Raw genomic sequence first — 24,976 nt, forward strand, 5'->3', positions numbered from 1 at the left:
TGGTGTGCTGCATAACAAGCTTTGACAGTAGCCAGTTGGGTATAGAGGGAAGGGGTGGGGGGGGGGGGGGGGGGGGTGGATGTGTAGGAAAGAGGTTGTATGAAGTGAATGTACAGTCTTTGTTCTTCAGCACTATAGCGTAAGCTAGCTTTCAGCACAGCGGGCAGCGCCTCTGGCCTATGCTTTGTTTGGTGGCAGGGAGAAGAAGAAGAAGAAGAAGAAGAAGAAGAAGATGAGTCCACAGCTCCTAAACTAGGTCTATCCCCCAGACTTAACGTAGCTCATGGGCTGTGGAATTGCTTCCAATGTGGGAATTATCTCACTTCATAGAGTTCACTTGTCTATCAACTATCTTCAGATCTCTGTTTGATTCCACATAAAAGTTTTTGCATCCATTTTCTATATATATGCATTAAAAAAAAAAGTCATCTTGTGTGAAACATGGTGCTGGTAACGTTCTCGTCTGGGCCTGTTTTGCTGCATCTGAGCCAGGACATCTTGCCACCACTGATGGACTAATGTATTCTGATTTATGCCTGCAAACTCTAAAATAAAACATAAGAATAATAACAGAAAATGAGCCATGCAGCAAGACAACGACCCCAAGCACGCATGTCGTTCTGGAAAAGAATGGTTAAAGGACTGAAGTAGTTCCTCATTTATTCATTCAGTTGTTTTCTGTAACTGCTTGTCCCGTAGAGCAGAGGTCTTCACCTTTTTTCAGGCCAGGGATCCCCAAATTGATGGACAGACGAAGTAGGGACCCCCTACTTACTAAATGTGTTCTATATTATATCATCATTTTGCATTCAGTATTTAACTATCCCTTTACTAAAATATGTTGGTTGCATGTAAATGTGTATTGAAAGTAATTTAATTTGTGGGAGAAAATTTAAAATATATATGTATAAAAATGTCTAATCAACCAAAGATTTTGCGACCGCGCCTGCAGTACCTCCACTGACCCACTAGGGGTCACGGACCCCCTGTTGAAGACCTATGCCAGGGGTCGGCAACCCGCGGCTCCGGAGCCGTATGCGGCTCTTTCGTTCCTCTGTTGCGGCTCTCTGCGGCGAGCGGTGCGGAGCAAGGACACTGATCAAAGCCGTTCACTTTTTCACGCTAACTGCCTCAGAATAGCGGCAACTAATCACTCATCAGTGAACGAGCGAGAGTTACACAACAACTGAATGACACTGAATGCCACACCACAGTCACGGTTGTAACATCAACCAAAAAAAAACAAAAAAAAACCCCACTGAACTCCCACAGTGCATTGCGGCACATTTACTAGTTGCTGTCAAATATTTAATTCAAATGTATTTTTATTTTAGTGCGTTAGTTTTTTTAAATTTGTTTTAAAATTTGAATTGATGATGACCTTGTAACATTAAAATAAAATGTATTTAATTTTTTTTGTCGCTCAAAATATACGTCACAACTGCCGACGTGCGACACCCGCCGGCAGGTCCAGCCACTGTTTATTGAACTTTTCGACCCCAGGTAAGACAACCGTGGATAAATCCCTGTAATGTATGCATAAATGTAATTCTTTGCATTCCTTTCATTTCGTAAATGCATCACACTATATAGGCCTATCATAGAGGTGAAAACGACATATGCAGTGTTATCTTCATTTAAGATGTCAAAGGGTTTTTGTTTTCTTTTCTGTGGGAAACGGATCCAAAATGGCTCTTTGAGTGTTGAAGGTTGCCGACCCCTGACCTATGCTCTAGTACTTGGAAAGAACCCACACAGACACAGGGAGAACATACAAACTCAACACAGAAAGGCCCCAGTCGGCCGATGGATTTTTGAGCAGTTCTGTACAGAGGACCAGGATCAGCAGACAGATCAGCAGTTACCAGAAACATTCAGTTGCAATAACACCAAAATATGGACAAATCTTTAATTTTCTTAAATAAATAAATGCTCAAATATAATATTTATGTTTCATCTGACTGGTCGGGTTATCCTTGTTTACTTTCAAGATTAGTAAAAAGTGACTTGTGAAAATCTGCATTTTTATGCCGAAATGTAGAAAAGATGTAAAACTTATAAGCGGCAGTGTACAGTGCAAGGCATGCATTTCTGTTCATGGCATAAGAAGCTGCTGCTGCTGCTGCTGCTGCTTCCAGTGCCCCAGAGGACCTTTCCCAGAACCACACTGCAAATGGTTAGGACAGCAAATGGAACCGCTTTCACTAACTGGAGACACGTTGGATCGAAAATGTGCTCATCAGTTAAGAATACAAGCAAAACACACATCTGTCCATTAAAGGCACACTCGTGACATCTGTCTGCAAGGTGGCACTCAGCTACAAAGGAAAGCCAAACAGAAACGATTATTCAGAATGTAAATCAGTGCACTTGTGTTGTTCTTGTAATCCACTAATCCAGCTGGAATTAATGTAATTTTTAATTCACTACATGAAAAATTAATTAATATGATAATGATGATAATGTGAAGAAATTATTTGGAACAAGTTATCAGCTTAAAAAGTTTAGTTTATTCTAACAAATGTTAACTAAGTCTGAATTATCGTAGTATTCATTATAGACGAAATTGCAATCTGATGGTTCATAGTCTGTTGAGCACTTTTGGAATACAAAAGATATTTCTCCATCACATCACGTTTCATTATTTCAAAAAAAAAAAAAAAAAAAAAAACACAAGTGAAGATAACAATAATAATAATAAAGAGCAACACAGATAACAATGACATATCAGCTCCAAGGGCTTCTAAGGCTCATTATCAGACAGCTTCGTTGCGTGTCTTCTTTTTCTCTAGTTTAATATCTGACTTTAATTTTTTTTTAACTAGCATTACAGGTTTCCTCCCACGTGCCTCTCCACGGTCCAAAAATATAATTGTCTCCATGGACTGAAGAAACCGCTTTTGATGAGCAGTGCAACGTCTCCACAAAAACTCAAACAAGTCCAGTTGCTTTTGTTTTCAGCCTTTTTGTTTGTGGACGTAATCCTGTTTACTCACTGTTGTCTGAGCCCATGAAACTGCTTTAGGAAAGCCGGACAAACCTTTACTTCAACACGCATGGCAGGAAGAGGTATTTTAAAATATATACCGATAAGGCATAACATTATGACCACCTTTAGATATTGTGTAGGTCTCCCGTGTGCGTCCAGAACAGCTGTGACTCAACAGTTTTGAGGGTGTCCTGTGGTGTTAGTGGGGTGCTTTGAGGCCTATAGGTTGAGAGGTGGTCATACTGTAATGCCTGGTTGGTATATTGGTATACAGTATTAACCTAAAAAGAGATGTAAACATGTGACCTGCGTCCAAAAGGTGGTCAGTGGTCATAATGTTACGCCTGATCGGTGTGACATTCATTCAGTGCAAAATTGCAATTCAAAAGTCATCATTTGAAGTTTGTGTTTTTGCGCAATAACAGATCTTACACATTAGCCACGCTTTCGCTTACAGTTTGTTGTCTGGCCTTAATTAATGAATGCAAGGACAACATCTTCAATATTTAATTAGGTAATTTAGTTAATTTAAGAGGAAAGTCAAGTCAAGTTTATGAACAATGCGCGTCTCTGCTCGCAGCCCGTGTTTCTGTCTTCCAGCTGTTAACAGGCTGCCCGACAGTCACACACAAAAAGAAATTAAAAAAAAAAAAGAGTAGGCTATGCTGCGGTGTGTCTGCTGTCGTCATCACGCACCAGAGTAGGTGGGGGGTGACGTATGGAGCAACCCTCGACCATCTCTCTCTCGCGGATGCTGCGACCGAGCTCCTGCACGCCAGCCCCTCCTCCTCCTCCTCCTCCTCCTCCTCCTCCAAAGATGTCGCATGAGCTTTTCCTCTCACCGCGGCGTTTCTTCTTTTCTTTTTTTCTTTTCTTTTTCTCCCAGCGCCCTTAACAGTTAACAATAATTCGGTCAAATTAGCGACAGGGAGCCGCCATCCTCGTCCGCACACCCTCTCACTCCCCTCTCTCTCCACAAGACGGAGGTGTTAAAGCCCTCAACCCGGCGCATCCTCTCTCTCTCTCTCTCTCTCTCTCTCTCTCTCTCTCTCTCTCTCAGCCGCAGAACTCCTCCGACCAAACGTCAGTCAGGTGACCGCGCGGAGCGGAATATTCATCGGCACCGTTTCGTCGTCTTTTCATCCCTCCACTCCTTCGGACTCCTTCCAGGCAACCGAACCGGAGAGCTTCTGCAGCCCCCGGCCCCCCCACCCCACACCCCCACACACACCCCCCCTCTTTCTCTCTCTCTCTCTCTCTCTCTCTCTCTCTGTCTCTGTATCCTGTCATCCGGTCGGTGTGGGACATTCTCCGCTCCGCGCGCGCACACACACACGCAGATTAACGGGGATTCTGCCTCCGCCGCCCGCGCGCTGATGCTGGTGTCCTTGAGCTCGGCCTGCACGGTGAGTCGGTGAGTGCGTGCGTGCGTGCGTGCGTGACTGTTATTCACCTCGAGCGCCGTTTCTTTTTTTTTTTAACGGGGAATATGTGTTGCTCACTCTGTTCGTTATTATGATGCGGGTGAGTTTTTATTTTTATGTTTTATTTTTTTTTTTATTTCGCGGGCTTGCGCGCTTTGCCACAACGTGGCCTAATGTGGCATCTCTCGTCCCAGGCCCCGCACAGCTATTATAATAGCCCATACAGTAGGGCATACCATAATAACCTGGCAAACAGCGCTATGACATTATGAAGAAGTGTGTGTGTGTATGTGTGCGCGTGTGCTTGCGCGCGTGTGAGCGTGAATGTGCTTGCGCGCGCGTGTGTGGAGCTAATGATACATATCCATCCTTCCATCCCTCCGTCCATCCATCCATCCCCGTCCGTTTCCAGTTCGTGTCAGTTGATGGGAGGCTGCAGTCCAACGTTTTTTCCGAGCACCGCGCACTCTCCCTCGGCTTGCCTCTTGCTCTCCTCCGGGCGCTAGTAGTCCGCGTATCAGGCTATAGGCTGTTGGGTGTCAATTGCGTTGTTTGTCTCCGTTACGGCGCATCGCACCTGCAGCGCTAAGCTGCGGGGGTGTCGGTTTGATCTGGTAGTGATCCGTGGCCGGAGGGACCTTCACAAGTCGCCTGGCTCGCAGTGGGTGTGAGTTGGGCAGAGCGGGCCGTCTGTGGCCGGGCCGGTAACCTTGCGGAGGGACATACTGTAGGCAAGTGGCGCACCATTGGCTACACCTCTGTGTCTCTATCTCTTTCCCCTTGCATCCTCTCCCGGCTTTAATCATGACCTCCCTCTTGTTGCTGCGGCCTAGGCTGTGTGTTGAGGATGAGCAGTGGAATGAAGCTCAGGCACGTCTGAAGGTGACCAGGAAAGGTCGTTTTGTGTGGGGGGAAACACACTGTTGCATGGGGGCAATTCCTGCAAAGAAATGTGGCGCTGCTGTTGTGTGTGTGTGTGTAGCTTTGGATGGAGGTGGTTAGTGGCTCAACGTAGAGGGACGCGGGACACAGTGTGAGAGAGTGTATCTGTGTGAAGGATGCAGAATTATGACACCCATCAGTCCTCATTTGAATTTTCTCTTTCTTTCTCTCCTCCATTCTTCCATCCCGTCTTTTTCAAATTTTCACCATTGTCCCCTCATCATCAGCATCATCATCACCAGCAGCAGCAGCAGCTTCATCATCATCATCATCCCGTTGCTTTAACTGACCTCACAGTAATACAGATATCTCTGCCCACGTTGGCGGCCCACCTTTAATGGCTCCAGTCACTGACAGTGTCGAGTTCTAAGTGTGCTATTCCCACTGGGCACTACAGAAGTGTATGACTGGCGCCGAGCCAGCGACGGCAGGCAGCACCTCCAGAGGTGACCCTTCAAATGCCGGAAAAGTGGGACTGCAGGTGCACATGTGGGGGACAGAATATAGACAAGTTCGTGCATAGGTTGACTCAGCCTCGTGCACAGGAACCACAGACAGGAACACAAACTCAGCCGGCCACATGTACTCAAGTGTGTGTGTGTGTGTGTGTGTGTGTGTATATACTTGGGTTGCCCCATCCCGTTCAAGTGTACACCCACAGACGCAAACAGACCAACACAGACACACGCACACACTAAAGTCACAGAGCATATGTAGCCCTGCTGGCCTAGAATCAAATCCCACGAGGGTCTTCTCTCCTGTGTCTTCTTCACTTTGTACCTTTGCACAAAGGTTCTCAACCTTCTTTCTGCTGCAATAAAGAGAAAATACCCAAGGGGAAAGAGTGTCTACTTTCTTTTAAAATCGAAAAAAAACAACAACAAAACTAACAAAAAAAAACAAAAAAACAATGAAATTACTTCAAACCCTCTGAGGGCTAGTGTGCGGACAAGTGGGGCAAACATTCAGGATGTACGGGCAGGCTGCTGAGGATTGTGGTGACCTTTTGTCTGAGTCTTTTTATGTTCAAAGACATTTTCAGCCAGGACAGCATCATCCCCATTCACCCCCCTCCCCTCTCCACCTCCCCCTCCCCACTCCGTCACCCCTCCCCTCCCAAACACACACACACATACTTCTCTCTCCCTTTTATTTCTTTTGAAAGTGTCGCGGTGAGTGACGATTTGTGTGTGTCATGACAAAGATCCTGTAATTGAATGTCTCCAGGCATGAGTGTCTTTGTGTGATCACCGTCCATTTATGATGCTTGCATCCTGTGGCTTAGAGGTTTGTGTGTGAAGACGGGAGTTAGGAATGCATAAGAGACTGAGTAACGAAGTGGGTTTTTCGCACAGTGCATGCAATGCATGCTCACACGTGCAAATGCATGCACGTGCGAGCTGCGCACGTCAACGCTGCGAGACCAACAGTTAACTGCTTTAGTTGGGGAGGAAAAAACAGTGGAGCGCTTCCTCGAGTGAATGTTATAAAATCAGACAGAATCTGTGAGTAAGACATCAGGTTGGGGGGAGGGTGGGGGTGTGCGACTGGTGGAGTAAATAAATGATTGCAGTAGCAGGACGCGCACAGACGCGGACAAAATGAAGGTGTAAGGAGAGGGGACGAGGCGGAAGAAGGTAAAATAAGTGACGAGATGCCGCGAGACAAAAAAAGAGAATCCCAGATAGCTCGAGTAGAAAGATGCACACAGATACGTAGATGGAAGCGAAAGCAGAAAATAATAAAAAAAAAAAGATGGAGAGCAAGAAGGAGCTTCAAAGGCAGAGCAGGGTGACTCAGTCATAAACTAACACTCTCAGTCAGGATAGAAGCATGGCAGGGCAGAGAGGAGAAGGGGAGGGAGGAGATGCAGAGGGAGCCGAGGGAGAATAAAGAGTGGAGACGAGGGAGGAGAAAAAGAAGCAAGGTCCTTATGTAAAATACCCTGATAGGGAAATATGTTGTGTCATGTGTGATGCCGAGAATTTTTAGTTACAGCTGGCGCTAATTGCTCATGTGGGATGAAGCTTCATCTAGTTGGTCGTTGCAGCTGAAGGAAAGCAAGTTGCTGTTCTACTTGGCAGCACTGAGCGCTATCAGTGTCAGGTTTATTTCAATTAAATCAGTCCCAGAGATGGGTTGTAATGTTAATTCGCGTGATTAGGAAATTATTGTTGTTTTTTTTTAAAGTAGTTTCAACAAGAACAGCTCACTTCAGGAGACATTCCGTTTTTCGGGTCTCACAGGTTTTATATTAGACTACATACCTGGTTTGAAGTAAAATACGCAGCGTTCACCCAAAGGACCTAGGTTTTTCCTTTAATATCAATAAAATATGTAAAAAGTCCTATTCTTATACCAAGAATTTGTGTTTGTAGCCAAAGTCTGATATATTTAGATGAGCTCAGATGAAAAAAAAATATTTAAAAACAGTACTTGGAATTCTCACTGGAACACAAATATCTGTTCGACTGCAGCGATATAGTTATAACGGCTGTCCGGGAAACCACTTATTTTTAGTCGAACTGCATTTGTGATCAGTTTGTAAATCTTTATTAAAGGAACCAGTTGGCTTGGAACTGAGAGCCATGGATTGGATAGGATAGGGAAGTACTGGACCACATGGTGTTTACTGATAAAAAGAACTCTAAAGACAAGATGAAGGTAGATGATATAGTTCATCCATTTATGAGTTTTATGTTATTTGGTTTTCTGGTGCAACGATGGCTGACTGTTGAATGTAAAGGAGAGGTGAAAGGATCCAGGTTTATGTTTGTTTTTTTGTTGACCCACTCCCTCTAAGATCATTTTCCCCAAACCACCGGCTTCTTCCACTCATAGTGGTACCACTGCTCAGTTCCCATGCCGTAACGGTTTCATCCAAATGGATTTATAAAGGACTCGACGTGTCTTTCTGTTTCTGTTTCATCAGAAATTCGTCACTCTTTCAGCAGCTGAAAGATCCGACCAACCCTGTGACGTAGTCGATGGCGGCGCCCTAGCGACAAGCCAGGTCGCAATGACGAAAAATAAACTTCTTAAATCTTCCATTGTAGCAACTTTTTAATATCTGACTTTAACAATTGTGTTATTTCGGATATAGTTCGCAGTTCAAGGACCAATACGCATATATTTTTTCCCACCGTCAGCGCTCGAAATCAGCGCTCGCTCGCTGCTCTTGCTCTCGTTGACTATTATTTATTGGTGCACTTCCACTCCTCACCAGAGAATAACATTGTGATACATTGATGGCAGGGTGGCGCTGTTGAGCTCCCGCCAGCTCAAGTCCCGTGAGGTGAAGAAGACGAACAGCGAGTGAAGTGAGGATGAAGATGGAGGGTGTTCAAAAACATTTGGGGGAAATGATTATCTTTATAACGAGGTCGATTCCACCGCAGTGTATGTTGTATGATAGAAGTCTGTATGATTAATGGGGGCATGTTTTGTCCCATGTTAGAATCCGTTGCACCAAATGTCTTTGTATTTGAAAATAGATCCAAGGTCTAGTAATGATCCATGTCCGTCTTCAGCTATGTCAAAGTGCTTACATTATTTTTCTAAGACGTTTAGTAATTTTTTGGAACATAAATGTGAAGCGCAATAACCAGTGTCAATAATTTTTCAAAATGAATTAGTGATTTATTTTGTACATGCATGCTGTATATAGCCATATTTAACTTATTGTAAATAATGAACTGCAAAATGAACGTCTATTCAGATAGATAGATTCAGATTAAATTCTGGCCCTCCATGGAAAGAATTTGGGCACCCCTGATCTGCACACTTGAGCATTGTTTTAAGCCATCATTTTATCCTGCTTTCACTTAAACAGCAACCAGCTAGTGCGTTTAGCGCTTTTGTCAGGAGTTGTTGGAGTGAATACTGGACTTTTTCGAGTGGCAGACAACTCCAAATGAGTGCTCATGGCGCTCATTGTCTGCTTCACCAGCATTGTATCATTATAACAAAGGCAATTAATCCTGATGTCAGTCTCGTGTTTGCGTGCTGTTTTACTGCCCCCAGTTTATCCCCCCAAAAAATAAAATAAGTCTCTGAATGCTGATTTAAATGTGACATGAAGTGGTTTGGCTGTGATCCGTCTATTTCTGACTTGTGTGCTCGTTTAAATCAAGATTAGACTATCAAAGTCTCACGACTGAATGCCATCTCTGCCTCGGCATACCTCGTCTGCCCCTCGGAAATGATTTGATGTAATGCTAGTAAGTGAGATCAATAGAACAGAGTGATAATGTTTCTGTCTCTCCCCTGCCGTCTCCTTTTCTCTCTCTCTCTCTCTCCCAGGTCCTGGTGGTGCAGCAGTAGCTACCTCTGAACTGGATCCACTTCCAGTCTCTGATTTATCAGCCGCCTTTGCCTTGCTCGCCCCTCTCTCCACCGGTCCATCACCCCTCCATCCCCCGCCTGTGAGTCCGTCCGCCCGTTCGTCCGTCCATGGACTGGCCGTGATCCTGGAGGGAGGGGGACCGAAACGAGGAAAGCGTGGAGTCACAGAGGAGACGAAAGGAAAGGAAAACTGGATTCATTCAGACGTCACGCTTCTGAAGTGTGCCCAGCTCGCTGTCCTTCACCCCCCACCCACCTCCTCCTCCTCCTCCACCTCCTTCTGTTATGGAGATTTAAAGGAGCAGTGGGTGGCTAGGGCCAGACAGTGAGGTGAAAAAAAAAAAAACACACACACACACAACCAGCGCCCGTCTATTGCCCTTATATAGAATTAACAAGTGGCTTGGGTGCTTCATTAGAATTACATTTTTAAGTAAACAATTAAGACAGAAACAAGAGTGTGACGGCTGAGCACATGAACTCTCCACCAACCAAACAAAAAGGGGCCTGAATAGAGAGCAGAAAAAGAGAGGAGAACCGAAACAGATAAATATATTCAACTTACTGACATGTCAACAACAGCCACAATGGGCGAAATGGCAAACAGCGCTGTGGAGTTTTATCCCAAAGGGACTCGAGGCGGGGGCGGAGGAGGAAAGGTGGACGGCACCCATGCTGGGGGGGACTTTGTGGTCTCGGTGAAGGAACTCAGGGAACTGATGGAGCTTCGAGGGGCCGATGCCCTGCAGAAGATCCAGGAGAGCTACGGAGACACAGAGGGGCTCTGCCAGAGACTACAGTCCAGCACCACTGATGGTGAGCAGGCACTGATGGATGAATGGTTAAAAATGGAATGGAAGGATGAATAATAGAGGAGTCGATTGCTGAATGGGTGAATGGGTGAGAGCGCAGATGTATGAATATGCGGACGGAGGAATGCATGGGCGGATGAGGAACACGTGAAGGGGTGAATGCGTGGCCGGGCCGGGTGGCCGGAGATGAATTGGTGCACTGAGGTCAGCTGAACGAAGGCGTAAAGGGACGGATGAGAATGTGCTGTTGGCCGGGGACGGGCATATGTGCCGCACTGTATGACTGGTACGGCTACGAACTGCATCCAAATCATCCGTCTTGATTTCTGTGTCATCATCATTTGGCTCAGTGGAATGAAACAGACAACATCTGATCGCAATCATTCAAGATAACGTCGTTAAAACATGCGGAAAGCAAACTCAAATGATGAACGGGATGACATGAAAGCCCTTCCATCCCACTCATGGATCATAATACTGGACGGGAAAGGAAGGTTTTGGTTGAGCTAGATGCACAAAGGCTGTCAGTGGATGGCTTGATTGACTGATGAATGGGTGACAGGATTATGGCGTATGAATGATTGGAAAGCGGGTAGAGTAAATCAATAAATGGATTAATGGAGTAAAAGTGCACAGGTCCAGAGTGAATCTCTGTCGACTTTCAGCAGACAAGGGAACGTTAAATGCAGAAAAGATCGTCCTTATTTAGTGTTAACATTGTGAGTTAAACGCTGCATATCCTGAATACACACACACAGGTGTAGCTATCTTACAAAAGAAGACTAATCCAGCTGTGCACGAAGTTTGAAGAAATGTCGTTCTTTATTCTTCTATGGTTATTTTGGAGGCTACTCGCCTGTGCAAATCTTGAATACAGCTTCAAGAAACATTAAAAAGTAAAACCACTAACAAAGGTTCATAGCATGATTATTGGAGAAGATATTAACAAGTAGGGATTTGTAAATGTTCCTTTTTTTGCTTCAAAATGATCAATTTTCTGAAAAGTTGTCAACTAAAGACAAAACAAAATCCAGAAAAACTCCAAATAATAATTCCTTTTGGTTAACTTATAAAGAAAATAGCCCATTTGTTGGTAAAACGTGACTCTTCAAATGGCCAGATTTAATTCATCTGATTCAATTAATGGTGAATGAGCTTTATTAGAACTTATCTGTATTTAAACTTAGCAAATGAGTTGACTGCTGCTTGTAATTTGTCATGTTCCTTATCCGTCTCCCCCTCACACACGTACACAGAACAAGTCAATAAGATTATGCCAATCAAAGATTTATGCGGTAGTGTTCAGGGCCTTTGGTTTCTTAAGCGTGCGCATGTGCCCGTGTACAATCGCATGTCCTAACAGGGGTGTGGTACCACACTACGCCCACTCCCTCAACTACACTTTGTAACCTAGCAACACAACAGCGGAAAGAAGTTGGCTCGGGAAGACATCGTAGAGAGATGAGGGGTGGAGATGCAGTGGAAACGGCAAAAAAAAAAAAAAAAAGATGAATGGAGGACGGGGAGAAAAGTCTGAGAGAAGTTTATGGTGTGTGTGTGTGTGTGTGTGTGTGGTGTTTGTGTGTGTGTTAGAGAGAGAAAGAGAAAGTGAGAGGGTTGGTGGGTGTTATGTTACAGTAAGTCTGTGTTTAGTTTTGCTAATTTGATACTGTGAGCTGGTCAGGAATCAGTGCAGCAGGTCCCAACACACACACACACACACACACACACACACACACACACACACACACACACACACACACACACACAGTCACGTATTTGCAGACATCCCTACAAAGCGCAATTGGCAAACGACACAACACAAACACAGGAACTCTGCACTCCACGCTCTTTAATGGCCTCTTTCTCCTTCTCTTTTTTTTTTAATGCTGCGTTCACAAATCACAAACGGTGTCATCTGACGTGATAAACCAGCCAAAGTGTTGACAAGGACGACAGAAGATGTTCCGAGTCTCACCTTGTACACGTCTAATGTCATTACAGGAAAGGGAAAAAAAAAAGAAAAAAGAAAAACGTGTGACTTATATCGTTCGCAGCCCACATCTCAATATAGTTTCTGCTCCACATCTTCTTTTTTTTTTTTTTTTTTTTCTTACACTACAACAAAAGCTGCTGTCGCTGCTTTGTGCGATTACAATAAAACTTCTCACAGTGCTGGAATGTGAACTGGTGCATCAGATGGGATGATATGGGGTTTACACAGCGTTACACAAATAGTGCATGACACAGACGTGGCAGGAAAAGTGGATGGACGGGGGGGGGGTACCACTCACATACATATACGTTATGATGCAGTTGATGCTGAACATCATTTGTAATATGAGACGTAGAGCAGGGTGCAGGTTAAACCAATCCAGGATGGGATCTCTCTTACACAAACAGACACGGACACTCCAGCACTGCAGCATGAGACCATTATATCCACGCCGAAGAGAGAAGAGAGGAGGAGAAATTATGAGAAAAGAGAAAGAAGGAGCGAGAGAAAAATGTGTGCGCGTGTGCGCGGGGATGGGGTTTGGTGGTTGAGGGGTGAGGAGGGAAAGCTAGAACAGCTTGCCGCATTGTCAAGGACACATCAAGGGGAGATTGAGAGAGGGAGGAGGAAAAAAAAGAGGAAGAAGAGAGCCGGCGAGAGAGGCTGTGGCAGAAGACGAGGAAGGAGGGAAGAAAGGAAGGGATGGAGGAGAGAGCGACCGACGAAAAGAGGATACGGCTCGCTACGATTACTCAGCATAAGGTCACCTGTTTTCCGTCTTCCCCCTGCCTCGCCTTGGACTGAACCCTGTTGAGCGTCATATTGCTACACAACTCTTTCGGCAATGTCTTGGAGCTACACATGACTCCCCTGCAGCAAGCACATTGGACCAGGATGTCTCCAACACACGCAAACACACAAAGATAGTCACTGATCTCAGCCAACCACAGCATACAAATTGCCCCCCCCCCCCCACACTCCTCCCCTCTCCCTCCATCCCCACCCAGGCAGCCAATCAAAAAAAAAAAAAGAAGAAGAAGAAAAAAAAAAAGCAGCTCCAAACCTGCCACACTGGAGAAATGACATCACCTGTTGCTGGGCAGAAACCTGTTAGAGACAGGAAGCCCTGGACCTGATATCCTGGTCACCATGGAAACTGAATCACTTAGGGGTGAGGTTGAAGGGGAGATGAGGGTGAAGATGGAGATGTTGCAGATGGAGAGAGGCGGGGAATAAAGGAGCCGTCCTCATCTGTTTTCGTTATTAAACTTAAGATATTTTACCGAAAAGTTTTGTCATGTGTCGTTTTACAAGCGTGTGTGTCTGAATTTTAAAAATACACCTGAATGAACTTTTTTTTTTTTTTTTTTTTTTTCCTTCCCCGTCTCATCCTCATTCTCTTGTTTCCTTGTTTCTCAGGTCTCAGTGGGGATCCAGCAGACCTGGAGCGTAGATCCCAAACATATGGCCAAAATTTCATCCCCCCAAAGAAGGCCAAGACTTTTCTTGAGCTCGTGTGGGAGGCCCTACAGGACGTCACGCTCATCATCCTGGAGGCCGCCGCCATCATCTCCTTGGGCCTTTCTTTCTACCAGCCTCCGGGAAAAGACACTGAATGTAAGGATTTGGGCACATTAACATGCATCCTGACTGATTGGATCTCAAATATCCCACCAAAGGTTTTTTGTTGTTGTGGAATTAAAATCTAGTCTAGGGGGGGTTGAGAATTGTGGCCAAGAACAGCTCTGTCTGTTGTGAAATATAATTAGATGTTAACCCTTTAAAACTGAATGTTTAGCCACAGTTTACAGCCAATATGGTGTCATTATGGTAATTTCACTTGAGCCTTCTACTACCGGAATTTAATTGCACTTGCATTAAATTGTAAATAACTGCTAGATATTAAAAAGTTTCAGGTATTCAGGTAAATGTGGGCAAAAGCACTTACTCACAGGATATTTTCAGACCTTTTTAGAGTCAAAATAAACCAAAAAAAAAAAGGTCCAGGTGGAGGGTCAAATCCCTTTCACTCCCTGAAACCCCACACATTAACTTATAATTTATGCTATTCATTTATTTCTCCTTGATGTGGCTTATTTTAACCCCTCTATGGGATAAATGAAAGGATTATCTTATCTTATCTTATCTTATCTGAAGACACCAGTCATTGTTTAGAAAATACGAAATCTCACTCTGTTTTATTATGACAATTAAACAGAACCTACGCCTATTAATTAATTTCACGTTCTTGTTTGGATTTATTTATCATTTACTTAATTAGGAACATTTTAAAATGTTCACATTATAATTCTTGTGGCCTTTTGTGGTAATAATTCAAATAAGGGGTTGTGTGTCTTTTTTTTTTCTTTTTTTCTTTTCATAATGAATTAGACACAACTGTGTCAAGATGGCAGATGGTATAACTCCAGTAAGCTGTTTGTCAGTAAAGCCAGCCATGCATGTGTGTTTACACTAGTGATGTGGTCACAAGTGGCCCAGATCACATCTCTTGGTTGCGTTCACTCTTAAATCTTAAATCTGGTCGTACAGAACAGGAAACTGAGAACAGATCTGAGGAGCTCACAGAAAAGGACACAAGAAGCTGTCTGCTTGTGATCAGGTTGGCCACATCAGATGTTAGTACCAGGTCTGAATGGGGCTAAAGGAGAAGCGAGTAGCATAATAAATAATCATCAGCATATTGTTCTATCCTGGTGAAGAGGGATATCAGGGATGTGACAGGAAGGAAGCTGAAAGAAAGAAGACATTTAGAACAAATGAAAGAATTAAAGGGAGAGGATTTGAAACTGGACACGTTCTGCTGAGCATTTTAGTCACTATTACAAGTACATTGGGATGAGTGATGCATTCAATTGCGCTTTGAGTATCTATAATAAGGCACTATATAAAACCAATGCATTATTATTAATATTATTATTATTGTTAAGGTAATTCAAGCAGAAAATGTTCATATATTGATCAAAAGGGGCTAAACCCATTCAAAACCAATCTGCTACTCCAGACTAAGATATGCAGTTGAAAAAGTAAGAGGACCTTGAGTCATAAAAACAGGACAGTCAGCTAAGCTAGAGTAAGAGCTAAATGGATAGAAATTTCAGATGAAACCTGACAGCTGTAGTAGCAAAAAAATTAAAAAATATCATTCATTATGACACAGGATACGATGTTACAGAGACCCCAGGAAAAACGCATTTAGGAGCCCAGTCCAACTAAAAAAACAGCTAGCAGTCAGCTAGCAGCTAGCAACCAACAAGAAGACACCAGCTAACTAGCCTAGCTAACGGCAGTAGGCCGCACATCACTGGGGTTTTCAAGTGGGCGCTTCTCTTCGTTAAGTTAGGCCCACGACACCTCAAGAAGGCTCAACAGTGAGTGACTTTTAACAAATAAATTTAATTACTAATTCAATTTAAATGAGGCAAATCTTAAATGCTCCAACGTAGTGTGAGTTACAAATGGAGAGGCAAGAGACAACATACATATGATTCACATTTTTATTCTTATGCTGAGTTCACACTAAATGCTTATCTAGTATCAGTCTTATCTTAGAAGCAGCATACTGTGTTAACACTTTGTTCATGTTAGATGGAAACCACATCTAATGGGTTCGGTCATTAACAAAAAGAATTATACTGAGATAACAGTTAAAATCTGAGTGAAACTGTTCAGCAAAGAGAAGTAGCTGAGTAGGACAGTTTAATGAGGTCATGGGTGATGGTATAGTGACTTTACATGTGGAGGCGTTGTTGTTGTTCTGTCTGAAACCTCAAAGTAACAATAGAGCTGTGCGAAATAAGTGTTTGTGGTCGTGACACATTTTCAATACATACAGTGACAAACACCAACTCTGGTCAAAGGTAGGCGCTTGCATGTCTTAAACCTCGTTTTGTTTGTTTCCACCCTCACCCTCCTACCCACCAACCAACCAACCAAACCCTCCCCAAACCCACCGCACAGCATGCGGAAATGCGGCAGGGGGTGCAGAGGACGAAGGCGAGGCCGACGCCGGCTGGATTGAGGGTGCAGCCATCTTGCTGTCTGTTGTGTGCGTCGTCCTGGTGACGGCGTTTAATGACTGGTCCAAAGAGAAGCAGTTCCGGGGTCTACAGAGTCGGATCGAGCAGGAGCAGAAGTTCACTGTCGTGCGGAAAGGAAACGTCATCCAGATACCTGTAGCTGACATGGTCGTGGGGGACATGGCTCAGGTCAAATACGGTGAGGAAACCGTTCAAAAGAAGTTTTTCATATCAGATGATAAATTGTGCAAATGAAGTGAAGCAAAACTGAGCAGCAAAGATGCTCATGTCCTGTGTGGTGTGTTTCAGTGCTTCAAAAACTTTTAATTATACTGCGTTGTATCAACTGTGTCCTTAAAGCATAGGTCTTCAACAGGGGGTCTGCGGAGGTACCGCAGAGGGGTCTCAAAATCTTTGGTTGATTAGACATTTTCATATATATTTTTTTAAATTTTTCCTCACAAATTTAAATTTCTTTGGCCTGAAAAATGACCCCTACCTTAAAGAAATAATTTGAGAGTTAGATTAGAAACTTAATACATGTATACTGTATGCCAGGGTATTAGCCTAGCATAGCATAAAGACTGGAGACTCTAGAGACATTATCAGCAAGTTTCCAATAAAAGGAACTGCTATTCCTAATTTGACCACTAGGGGTCACTATTTCCGTAATAGTTGAACCAGAATTAAACAGCAGAGGGCAGCAATGTGCTCCTAAAATGTTTTGTAAAAGGATAGTTCACTAAGTGCAAACGTTTTCATGATGTACTTCTTTGCACTAACATAAAAGAAAATATTTGGCGTTTTCATTATTCATTGGCCATTATGCTATTACGTTTCTGGTCTGGCCCACTTGAGATCAAATTTGGATCCGACTGCGGCCCCTGAAAAAAAAATTAGTTTGACACCCCTGACCTGGAGGAAAGATGAGACCGTGTTACAATCGAATCACACCGGCCGTGATGCCAAAACTTTCTTGGCTCACACCCACCTGCACTCGGCCATCATTTTGGTTTTAGTTGTAAAGTCATCTGACTGAACCTTGGTCGGTGGGATAACCACCAGCAGACATTTAAACACATGCCATAGTGTCTTTGCAGTACATTTGGTTATGATTATATCTATACCCACACAGACGAAGATAGTCCCCATACAAGCTAGCTTGTCTACGCTGGTTAGCAACTAGCCTGACTGACTTGAAAAGTTACAAAATCTATCTACATGTACCTCTAAATGTTGGTAATTTCACAATTTATGACTTCTTACATTTTTTTTTTTATAGTGGGTTGTGAGTTAACATTGCATATTTAGAGGGATTACATCTTAGCTTCATGCTAGGCTAAGCTAATCATGGTAGAATAGCACAGAGTTAGAACAGTGGTGTTAATCTTCTTAGCCTGTTAACATTCACGTTGACTACTCTACTGATTATTTCTGTAATATACAGTGTTTAAATATGGCCACAAGACATACGGGTAGATAAATGTATGCACTGAGGTGTAATGAACTAAAGCAGACATGTATATAAATATATGAGGTGAAGCTAACACTGATCTATGTGCTTCATGTATCTTTCAGGGGACCTGCTGCCAGCTGACGGTATATTGGTCCAAGGGAACGATCTGAAGATAGATGAAAGCTCCCTCACAGGAGAGTCTGACCACGTACGCAAATCTGTGGATAAGGACCCCATGCTGCTCTCAGGTTTGTTTTCACACGTTAGATTCTTTTGAACTCCACCACCCTGGCACTACCTGTCAAGTCAATTTAACTTACATAGCCCATTATTTAAACTCAGGGGGCCACACTAACTGTGCAGCACACAGCACGCTGTGTCCTTGGAATGAGAGACCACCTTGACTGGAGGCCATTGAGTCATGGGACCACACCCCATCTTCTCACTATATATTTGTAAAGTTTAGTGACTGTTTGAAGATCGACATGCAAAGGACTTCTTATTATAGGTGTCACACACACACACACACAGTTGCAGCTGGTTCAAAAAGCCTTCAGGGAGTAGTGTGTAGGATTTAGTGGCATCTAGTGGTAAGATTGCAGATTGCAATGGTTCTCCATCATCCTCCTCCTGTCTGGGTGTGTAGGATAAAACATTAAATTAGTTTTTATTTATATATTGTCACAAATAGTCTCAAGATGCTTTACTGAGGCCTTCAAAGACAAAACTTTCTTGAGCAGAACCAGAGCAGAACCCAGCTCACATGGAGGGACACATCTGATTGATGGTAGAGACAGAAAAAGAGAAGATAAATAATATATCTGACTAAAGCATACATGCACAAATCAACATACAACTTCAATAAACAGTGATGCTCTCTAAAGCAGAGTTTGACACTCCTGCTTTAGAGAGTGGGTTTAGCCCCATTAACATGTGTGTAAGAGATAAATTCTCAGCAGAGGACACATGTTATATTTTCTTTTAAGCTGCCATGTACAGCATGGTCCGACATCACACCTCCGTCCATCCTTCCCGTCTATGTGCGGCCCTGATTATTGCAGAGCACAGCTCTTCAGCAGGAGTGTACTCCTTTGAAGGAAAGCCCTGCTCCGCGCTTGTGTGTTGTCTGTTGATTGCAAGCATTGTCAAAGCCACATCAGCGTGTTTGTTGTATGTTGATACCGTCCTAAAATGGAAACCTGTTGAAGGACGGAAGCCACCAGGGGCTCAGCTGGAAGACATGCAAACTTCTGCTTATTCCGTTCATTTTGATCATTTTGAAGTGATATTATAAATAAAAATAAGTTGTGCATTCAAACAGTTGATAGTTTTATGAGCATTGTCCTTCCTGAATTTGTGGTGTTGTTAACCTGGATTATGCAATTATCAATTATTTTTTTTGCATTTGTTGAATATAATAGTTTGTGATATACCCCGATCAGCCACAACATTAAAACCACTGACAGGAGAATTAAATAACATTGACCATCTTGTGACAATTCAGCGTTCTGCTGGGAAACTTTTGCATCTGGTATTTATGTGGATGTTACTTAGACACGTAACAACCACCTAGACCAGACCAGGCACCCCCCACCCCATAGCAACGACAGGACAGGACAGGACAGGACAGGACACCCTAAACAAATAAACCCTGTCTATTCTCTGATGAGTCACAACATTAGAAAGGTGGTCATAATGTTTATGCTTGATCGGTGTATGTGGCTTTGTTGACAGTGGACTTTTCCAGGTTTTCCAACACGACCCTCTTTATCTGAACACTATCTGAAAAATATATCAAACTTGCCTCATAGTACAGGCCTCTGGTAAACCGTCCGTCTCCAAAACATCAAACGGCAAACATTCAGCACTAAGACTAATGTTGAAAATCTTCATTTTGGTAAAAATGTCCTCAGGAGTTGGTTCTGACAGGAATCTTAAATGTGTAAGGACGTCAGAAGCAGGACTCATCGCTTTATTTAGAGGTAGCATCAGACATGGATGAGAATGCACATCCTGGTTTTGTTATTTATTATTAATAAATAGTTTGGCAAATCTCCACAATATTACATTTTTCAATACTTATGGGTCACCAAGCCAAATCCACACACCTGGACTCCAGCTGAGTCAGCACTCGTCTCCAGAACAGCTGAGTTCTGTTAAAGAGTCAACGTGTCTCAAGATCCCACGTCCTTGTTCATGTCTGCGACCAGTTTGATCTGAACCGTCCGTGTGTTTGGATGTGAAGGTACTCACGTGATGGAGGGATCCGGCAGGATGCTGGTGACAGCCGTGGGTGTCAACTCACAGACGGGCATCATCTTCACCTTGCTGGGCGCTGGGGAAATGGAGGAAGAAGGGAAGGAGAAGAAAGGTAAGCAGAAAATAAGTAAAACACAAAACCTGCAAAAAAAAAGACTGCAGTGAGAAAAAGATGAAGATATATCATTTAAGATTTTTTTTTGTATCTGTTTATAGAGGAATGTGATCAAACTGAATATTTAGTTACAGAGGAAGTAAACAGATGCTTGACCCCACCCTGAATCTCCACCGTCTCCCTGGATGAATATTTTAAGCTGCTAGTTTTAAGTTCAAATTCATTCACACTCGCACTCGTGGATGGATTAACAGGCCTCTTAGGATGACTTCATTTTTTTTTTTTTTCTTTTTTGACCACAAAAAAGTGCAAACTACAAAAAAGAGATAAAATGACCACAGAGACAGAGAACACTAAGAGACAAAAAATAATGACAAAAACACGAAAGTAGCTACAATTGATGCAAAAATGACCATAAAGTTTAAGTTTATATCATTTACATAGCACCTTAAAAAGCATTTGCACCAAAGTGCTTCACATTCAACATGTCATATAAACACATGCAAAAATACAAGATTAGGGAGAAAAGTTAGACAACAAAAAAGAAACAAATACAGAGTTATATGAACATCTCACAGTCTCAAAGCAAATGTATAAATGACCAGAGATATGAGATATGGTTTAAAAAAGAAAAAAAAGACCATGAAATATAAATTTTATTGTGGGGAAACAGTGGCCATGGGGTAATTGTTTTATAATCCATCCATGCTCACACCCATGTGCATGTGCTAGTGTGTGTGTGTGTGTGTGTGGAGTTAGCCGGGTGCCTAACTGATTTCAGATTAGAGCTTCGACAGGAAATACACCAAGTTTAACCTCATAGATAATTTAGCCCACATCCTCTCCATCCCTCTTTCCCACTCGTGGCTTCACGTTCTCATGCCCCCCTCCCTCCATCCTTCTCCTATTGTTTGCCCCCCGCTCCTGTTAACTCTTTCCTCTTTCTGCCACATCTCTGCCCCCGTTTCCCCTTCCCTTGCTTGAGACTGCAGAGAGAGAGAGAGAGAGAGAGAGAGAGGCTGCAGATTGAATCAATTATTGAGAGAGCAGGGGGATGGCGAGGGAGCCGGAGAGATTCAGGGAGAGAGTGTTGGTTGGTCAACGCATGAAGCATTAGTCGAGCTCTGCCCGGCAATCGGAGAGAGGGGCTGCAGACGACAGGAGCTCGACATCACTCTGGGAAGCACTTACAGTTAGTTTCATTATGAGCCCGTACACCCAGCACGGACAGGAATGCGCGTGGCGTCGCTGGCATCGTCCTGAAATGAAAAATTCAATTTTATCTTCATATCGTCAATAACAATACAAATTGTCTGAAGATGTTTTAAAAAAAAAAAAAAAAACGGCCTGAAACGTCCAGAGCCTGAAGGAGACGGTGACAAAGGGAAAACTCTCCTTGTTGTTCCTGTTTCCAGGCTTTTAAGCTGCATCCTCGGGTGTTTTGCACTCGGCGCGGCGGCCGTCTGCGGGTGGATCATTCACATCAGACAGTCATTTACTGGAGTTGATGCATTATACATTAAGACTTCTACAAATGCCATAACTTGTTAGCTCTTCCTCGTGCAGCGTGCGCTCGCTGTGGGGCTGTTTACTTTCTATTTGATCATCCGCCTCTGCTTTGCAGAATTAGAATCAGCTCTGTTGGCCAAGTATGAGAGCACATAACAAGGAATTTGACTCCGGTCACTTTGCTCAATGGTACAAGACTTACATGACTTAAGAGAGCACCTAAATAAGCCTGAAAATAAAAGTGTAAAAAAATTTAAAAAACTGTACAACATAAATTGGACTATCAGAATGAAGAATTTAGAGAAAAAATAAAATATTAATAATAAAAAATGAAATAAAATATATTCAAAAATGAAATAAAATATATTCAAAAATAAAATAAAAATAAAATAAAATAAAATAAAATAATAATTAAAAATAAAATACGAAATAAAAATAATAATAAAAATAAAGTAAAAATAAAAAAAAAGAATCAATATCAATCATCTAAATCAGTTTTATTCACTCTACAAAATCATCTCGACAAAACATGTGGGCTTTTTTGTTGAGAGTCATGGCTACATTTCACCACTTGAATCTTCTTATTCTTCACTTTTTGCTCTCTTTTGTTTTGTTTTCCCCCCTTTTTTGCCAAATCCCCCCCCTCCCCGACACCTTCCTTCCTTCCTCACACATTCCCCCAAACAGAGGACAGTACTCAGTTGCTCATCCCCACAGATGCCAGTCACAGCACAGTCACCAATGGTATGTCAGCATAAAGTTGTGTGCCCACTCCTTCCCTCAGCCAATGAATGGACCCCACAGTGAAAACAGTGCAAGTGACATATGAGGGACTCTCTAGTCTCTAGACCCGGTGTATGATGACGTGTCTGCCTTCACTGCTCTTCCCTTTGGTAGTGTTTTCTGTGTTGGCGTTCTGTTCCTGGAAGTTCTTTGCTGTCCCGTCACAACCGTTTCATAAACCCTTTCTGTTCCTTGACCTTCTGTTATTTCTCTCAGGAAAACAACCCGACGGAGCGGTGGAGAACAATCAGAACAAAGGTAAAGCCTCCTGCATGCAGTGGGTGAAGATTTATTTATTTATTTTTTTAACTTTTTTAATGGGTGTCTTTCTTTTTTTCTTTCAGCCAAGAAGCAGGATGGGGGCGTCGCCATGGAGATGCAGCCCCTGAAGAGCGCCGAGGGAGGCGAGGTGGAGGACAGGGAGAAGAAGAAGACCAACATCCCAAAGAAGGAGAAGAGCGTGCTGCAGGGCAAACTCACCAAACTGGCCGTCCAGATCGGCAAAGCGGGTACAAAGAGCCGCTGCTGCTTTTAGCTCGTCGTTTTGCCAGGAATTTACCTCACCTGATGTAGATTTTTTATTTATGCTGAGCGTGCAGCGTGTTCCTATCTCAGCACAAAAAAAAATTATGAGACACTGTTACGTTTTACTACGGCTCAGAAACTGTGTGGTTGAGAAGTGAGCGATACAAGTTTTATTTTATTAATTAATTATTTTAACTAATTGTCTCTTTTTAATCCCTCCCCCCTACAGGTTTGGTGATGTCAGCCATAACTGTCATCATCCTGGTGCTGTTCTTTGTCATCAACACGTTTGTCGTCGAAGGTCTGTGTTTCTCTATTTACTTGCTTCTTCTTTCTCTGTCTTTTCCTGTTACATTCAATGTTTATTCTGCAGTTTGCTGAGGATGATAATTACATATATATATATATATATATCTATTCTTTGTTTGACTTTAATATGCAGTGTTGTGTGCGTTGCAGGTCACACATGGTTGCCAGAGTGCACCCCAGTCTACGTCCAGTACTTTGTCAAGTTCTTCATCATTGGAGTCACTGTGCTGGTGGTGGCCGTCCCAGAGGGCCTGCCTCTCGCCGTCACCATCTCTCTAGCCTACTCTGTCAAGGTAGACTCGCCCCATCCGCTTTCATTAGTGTTCAGCCAATTATCACGCAGGAGCTGTTGGCTCTTTAACCAGTATGGATGAATAGTGAATGGATCTTCTAGTCGGTTCAGTGTCATTATTTTTGCTTGCAGCTTCACTTTTAGCTAATCAGGTGGCTATTTACAGGCCTCCTTGTTGTGTTATTGAGTTGATGCACCTGTATGCAGCCTGGCAGAAGTCAGTGCTGTAAAAGCCTTTTGTCTACTCAGCTTACCCAGACTTAAAAAAAAAACCAATGAACATTTTAGGAAGTGATTGATACTGCCCTCCATTCAGAAAGAGGGGGCCAAGGGGTCATGTGCCAAGTTTTTTTTTAATTTTATTTTGGCTCTGTGCATTAATTGGCAGCTTTTTTTTAATTTCTGAACTTTCTGAAAAAGTAGGTTTCTATTGAGTAAAGATGTAACTGTTAAGCAGTTTAATTGATTTAATTTAGAATCTTCCATTTTAGAGGAACAAATTTCTTGTCATTGGAAGAAGGTGTAATAATTTATTTCATAGGTGCATTTGATAAAATCATTTAAAATGTTGATAAATGTCAGTTCTTTGTGTGTTTTAAGAAATGCAAGCTCCCTATATGCTGGCCAGCCCGCGCAGACTTTCACTTTTATTTTCCTCCCAAGACCTTCCCGAGTTTATTTATGGTGATATGTGCAGTTTATTTAAAATGCAGTGCACATGAGCACGCACAAAATAATGCTTTGCTTCACATGTAAAGAAAAATTTAACATTTACAACAACCCACAGGTGAACCAAGGTGATTTACAAGGGGTCACACAACAATTTAAAACACACCAGAAAACATAAGTTAAAGAACATTAGAAAATAAAAGCATTAAACCCAATAAAAAGAAGATAAAATAAAATAAAAGTGTCACCACACTAGTGTATACTAAATTCTCAATAGGTGAGTTTTTTGTTTAGATTTAAAATAAGAAGAACAGAAAATATTACAATGCAAAAAATATAATTAAATGCATAGACATGGATAGGATGGATTGTGATAAGTTCTGGAGGCAGTGTAAAAGCTTTTAATCTTTTTGTCAAATTAGTGAGTAAATCTAACATATTCTGGAACTTTACACCACTGACAGATTTTTAGGCAAAGCAGGAAACTTCAAACTCTTGTCTTTGATGCACTGGAG

General features: G+C 42.8%; 1 protein-coding gene across 5 annotated transcripts in view; it reads left to right on the plus strand.

The window, feature by feature from the left end:
* Window positions 1-2,706: 2,706 nt before the first annotated feature.
* atp2b3b (ATPase plasma membrane Ca2+ transporting 3b) overlaps window positions 2,707-24,976 on the plus strand; it is a 48,944-nt gene continuing 26,674 nt past the window's right edge. Inside the window, exons 1-11 of one of the 5 annotated variants that reach the window (XM_047605567.1) lie at window positions 2,707-4,403; window positions 9,658-10,515; window positions 13,927-14,124; window positions 16,486-16,743; window positions 18,123-18,248; window positions 20,246-20,371; window positions 22,571-22,627; window positions 22,883-22,924; window positions 23,011-23,175; window positions 23,421-23,492; window positions 23,651-23,793. In XM_047605567.1, the coding sequence (XP_047461523.1) occupies window positions 10,269-10,515; window positions 13,927-14,124; window positions 16,486-16,743; window positions 18,123-18,248; window positions 20,246-20,371; window positions 22,571-22,627; window positions 22,883-22,924; window positions 23,011-23,175; window positions 23,421-23,492; window positions 23,651-23,793 (1,434 nt within the window). In that variant the 5' untranslated portion in view covers window positions 2,707-4,403; window positions 9,658-10,268. The remainder of the gene's footprint in view (window positions 4,404-9,657; window positions 10,516-13,926; window positions 14,125-16,485; window positions 16,744-18,122; window positions 18,249-20,245; window positions 20,372-22,570; window positions 22,628-22,882; window positions 22,925-23,010; window positions 23,176-23,420; window positions 23,493-23,650; window positions 23,794-24,976) is intronic. The other 4 variants (XM_047605558.1, XM_047605585.1, XM_047605577.1 and 1 more) reach the window with 4 other exon arrangements.

Source organism: Mugil cephalus, chromosome 1 (assembly GCF_022458985.1).
Source record: "Mugil cephalus isolate CIBA_MC_2020 chromosome 1, CIBA_Mcephalus_1.1, whole genome shotgun sequence".
NCBI lineage: Eukaryota > Metazoa > Chordata > Actinopteri > Mugiliformes > Mugilidae > Mugil > Mugil cephalus.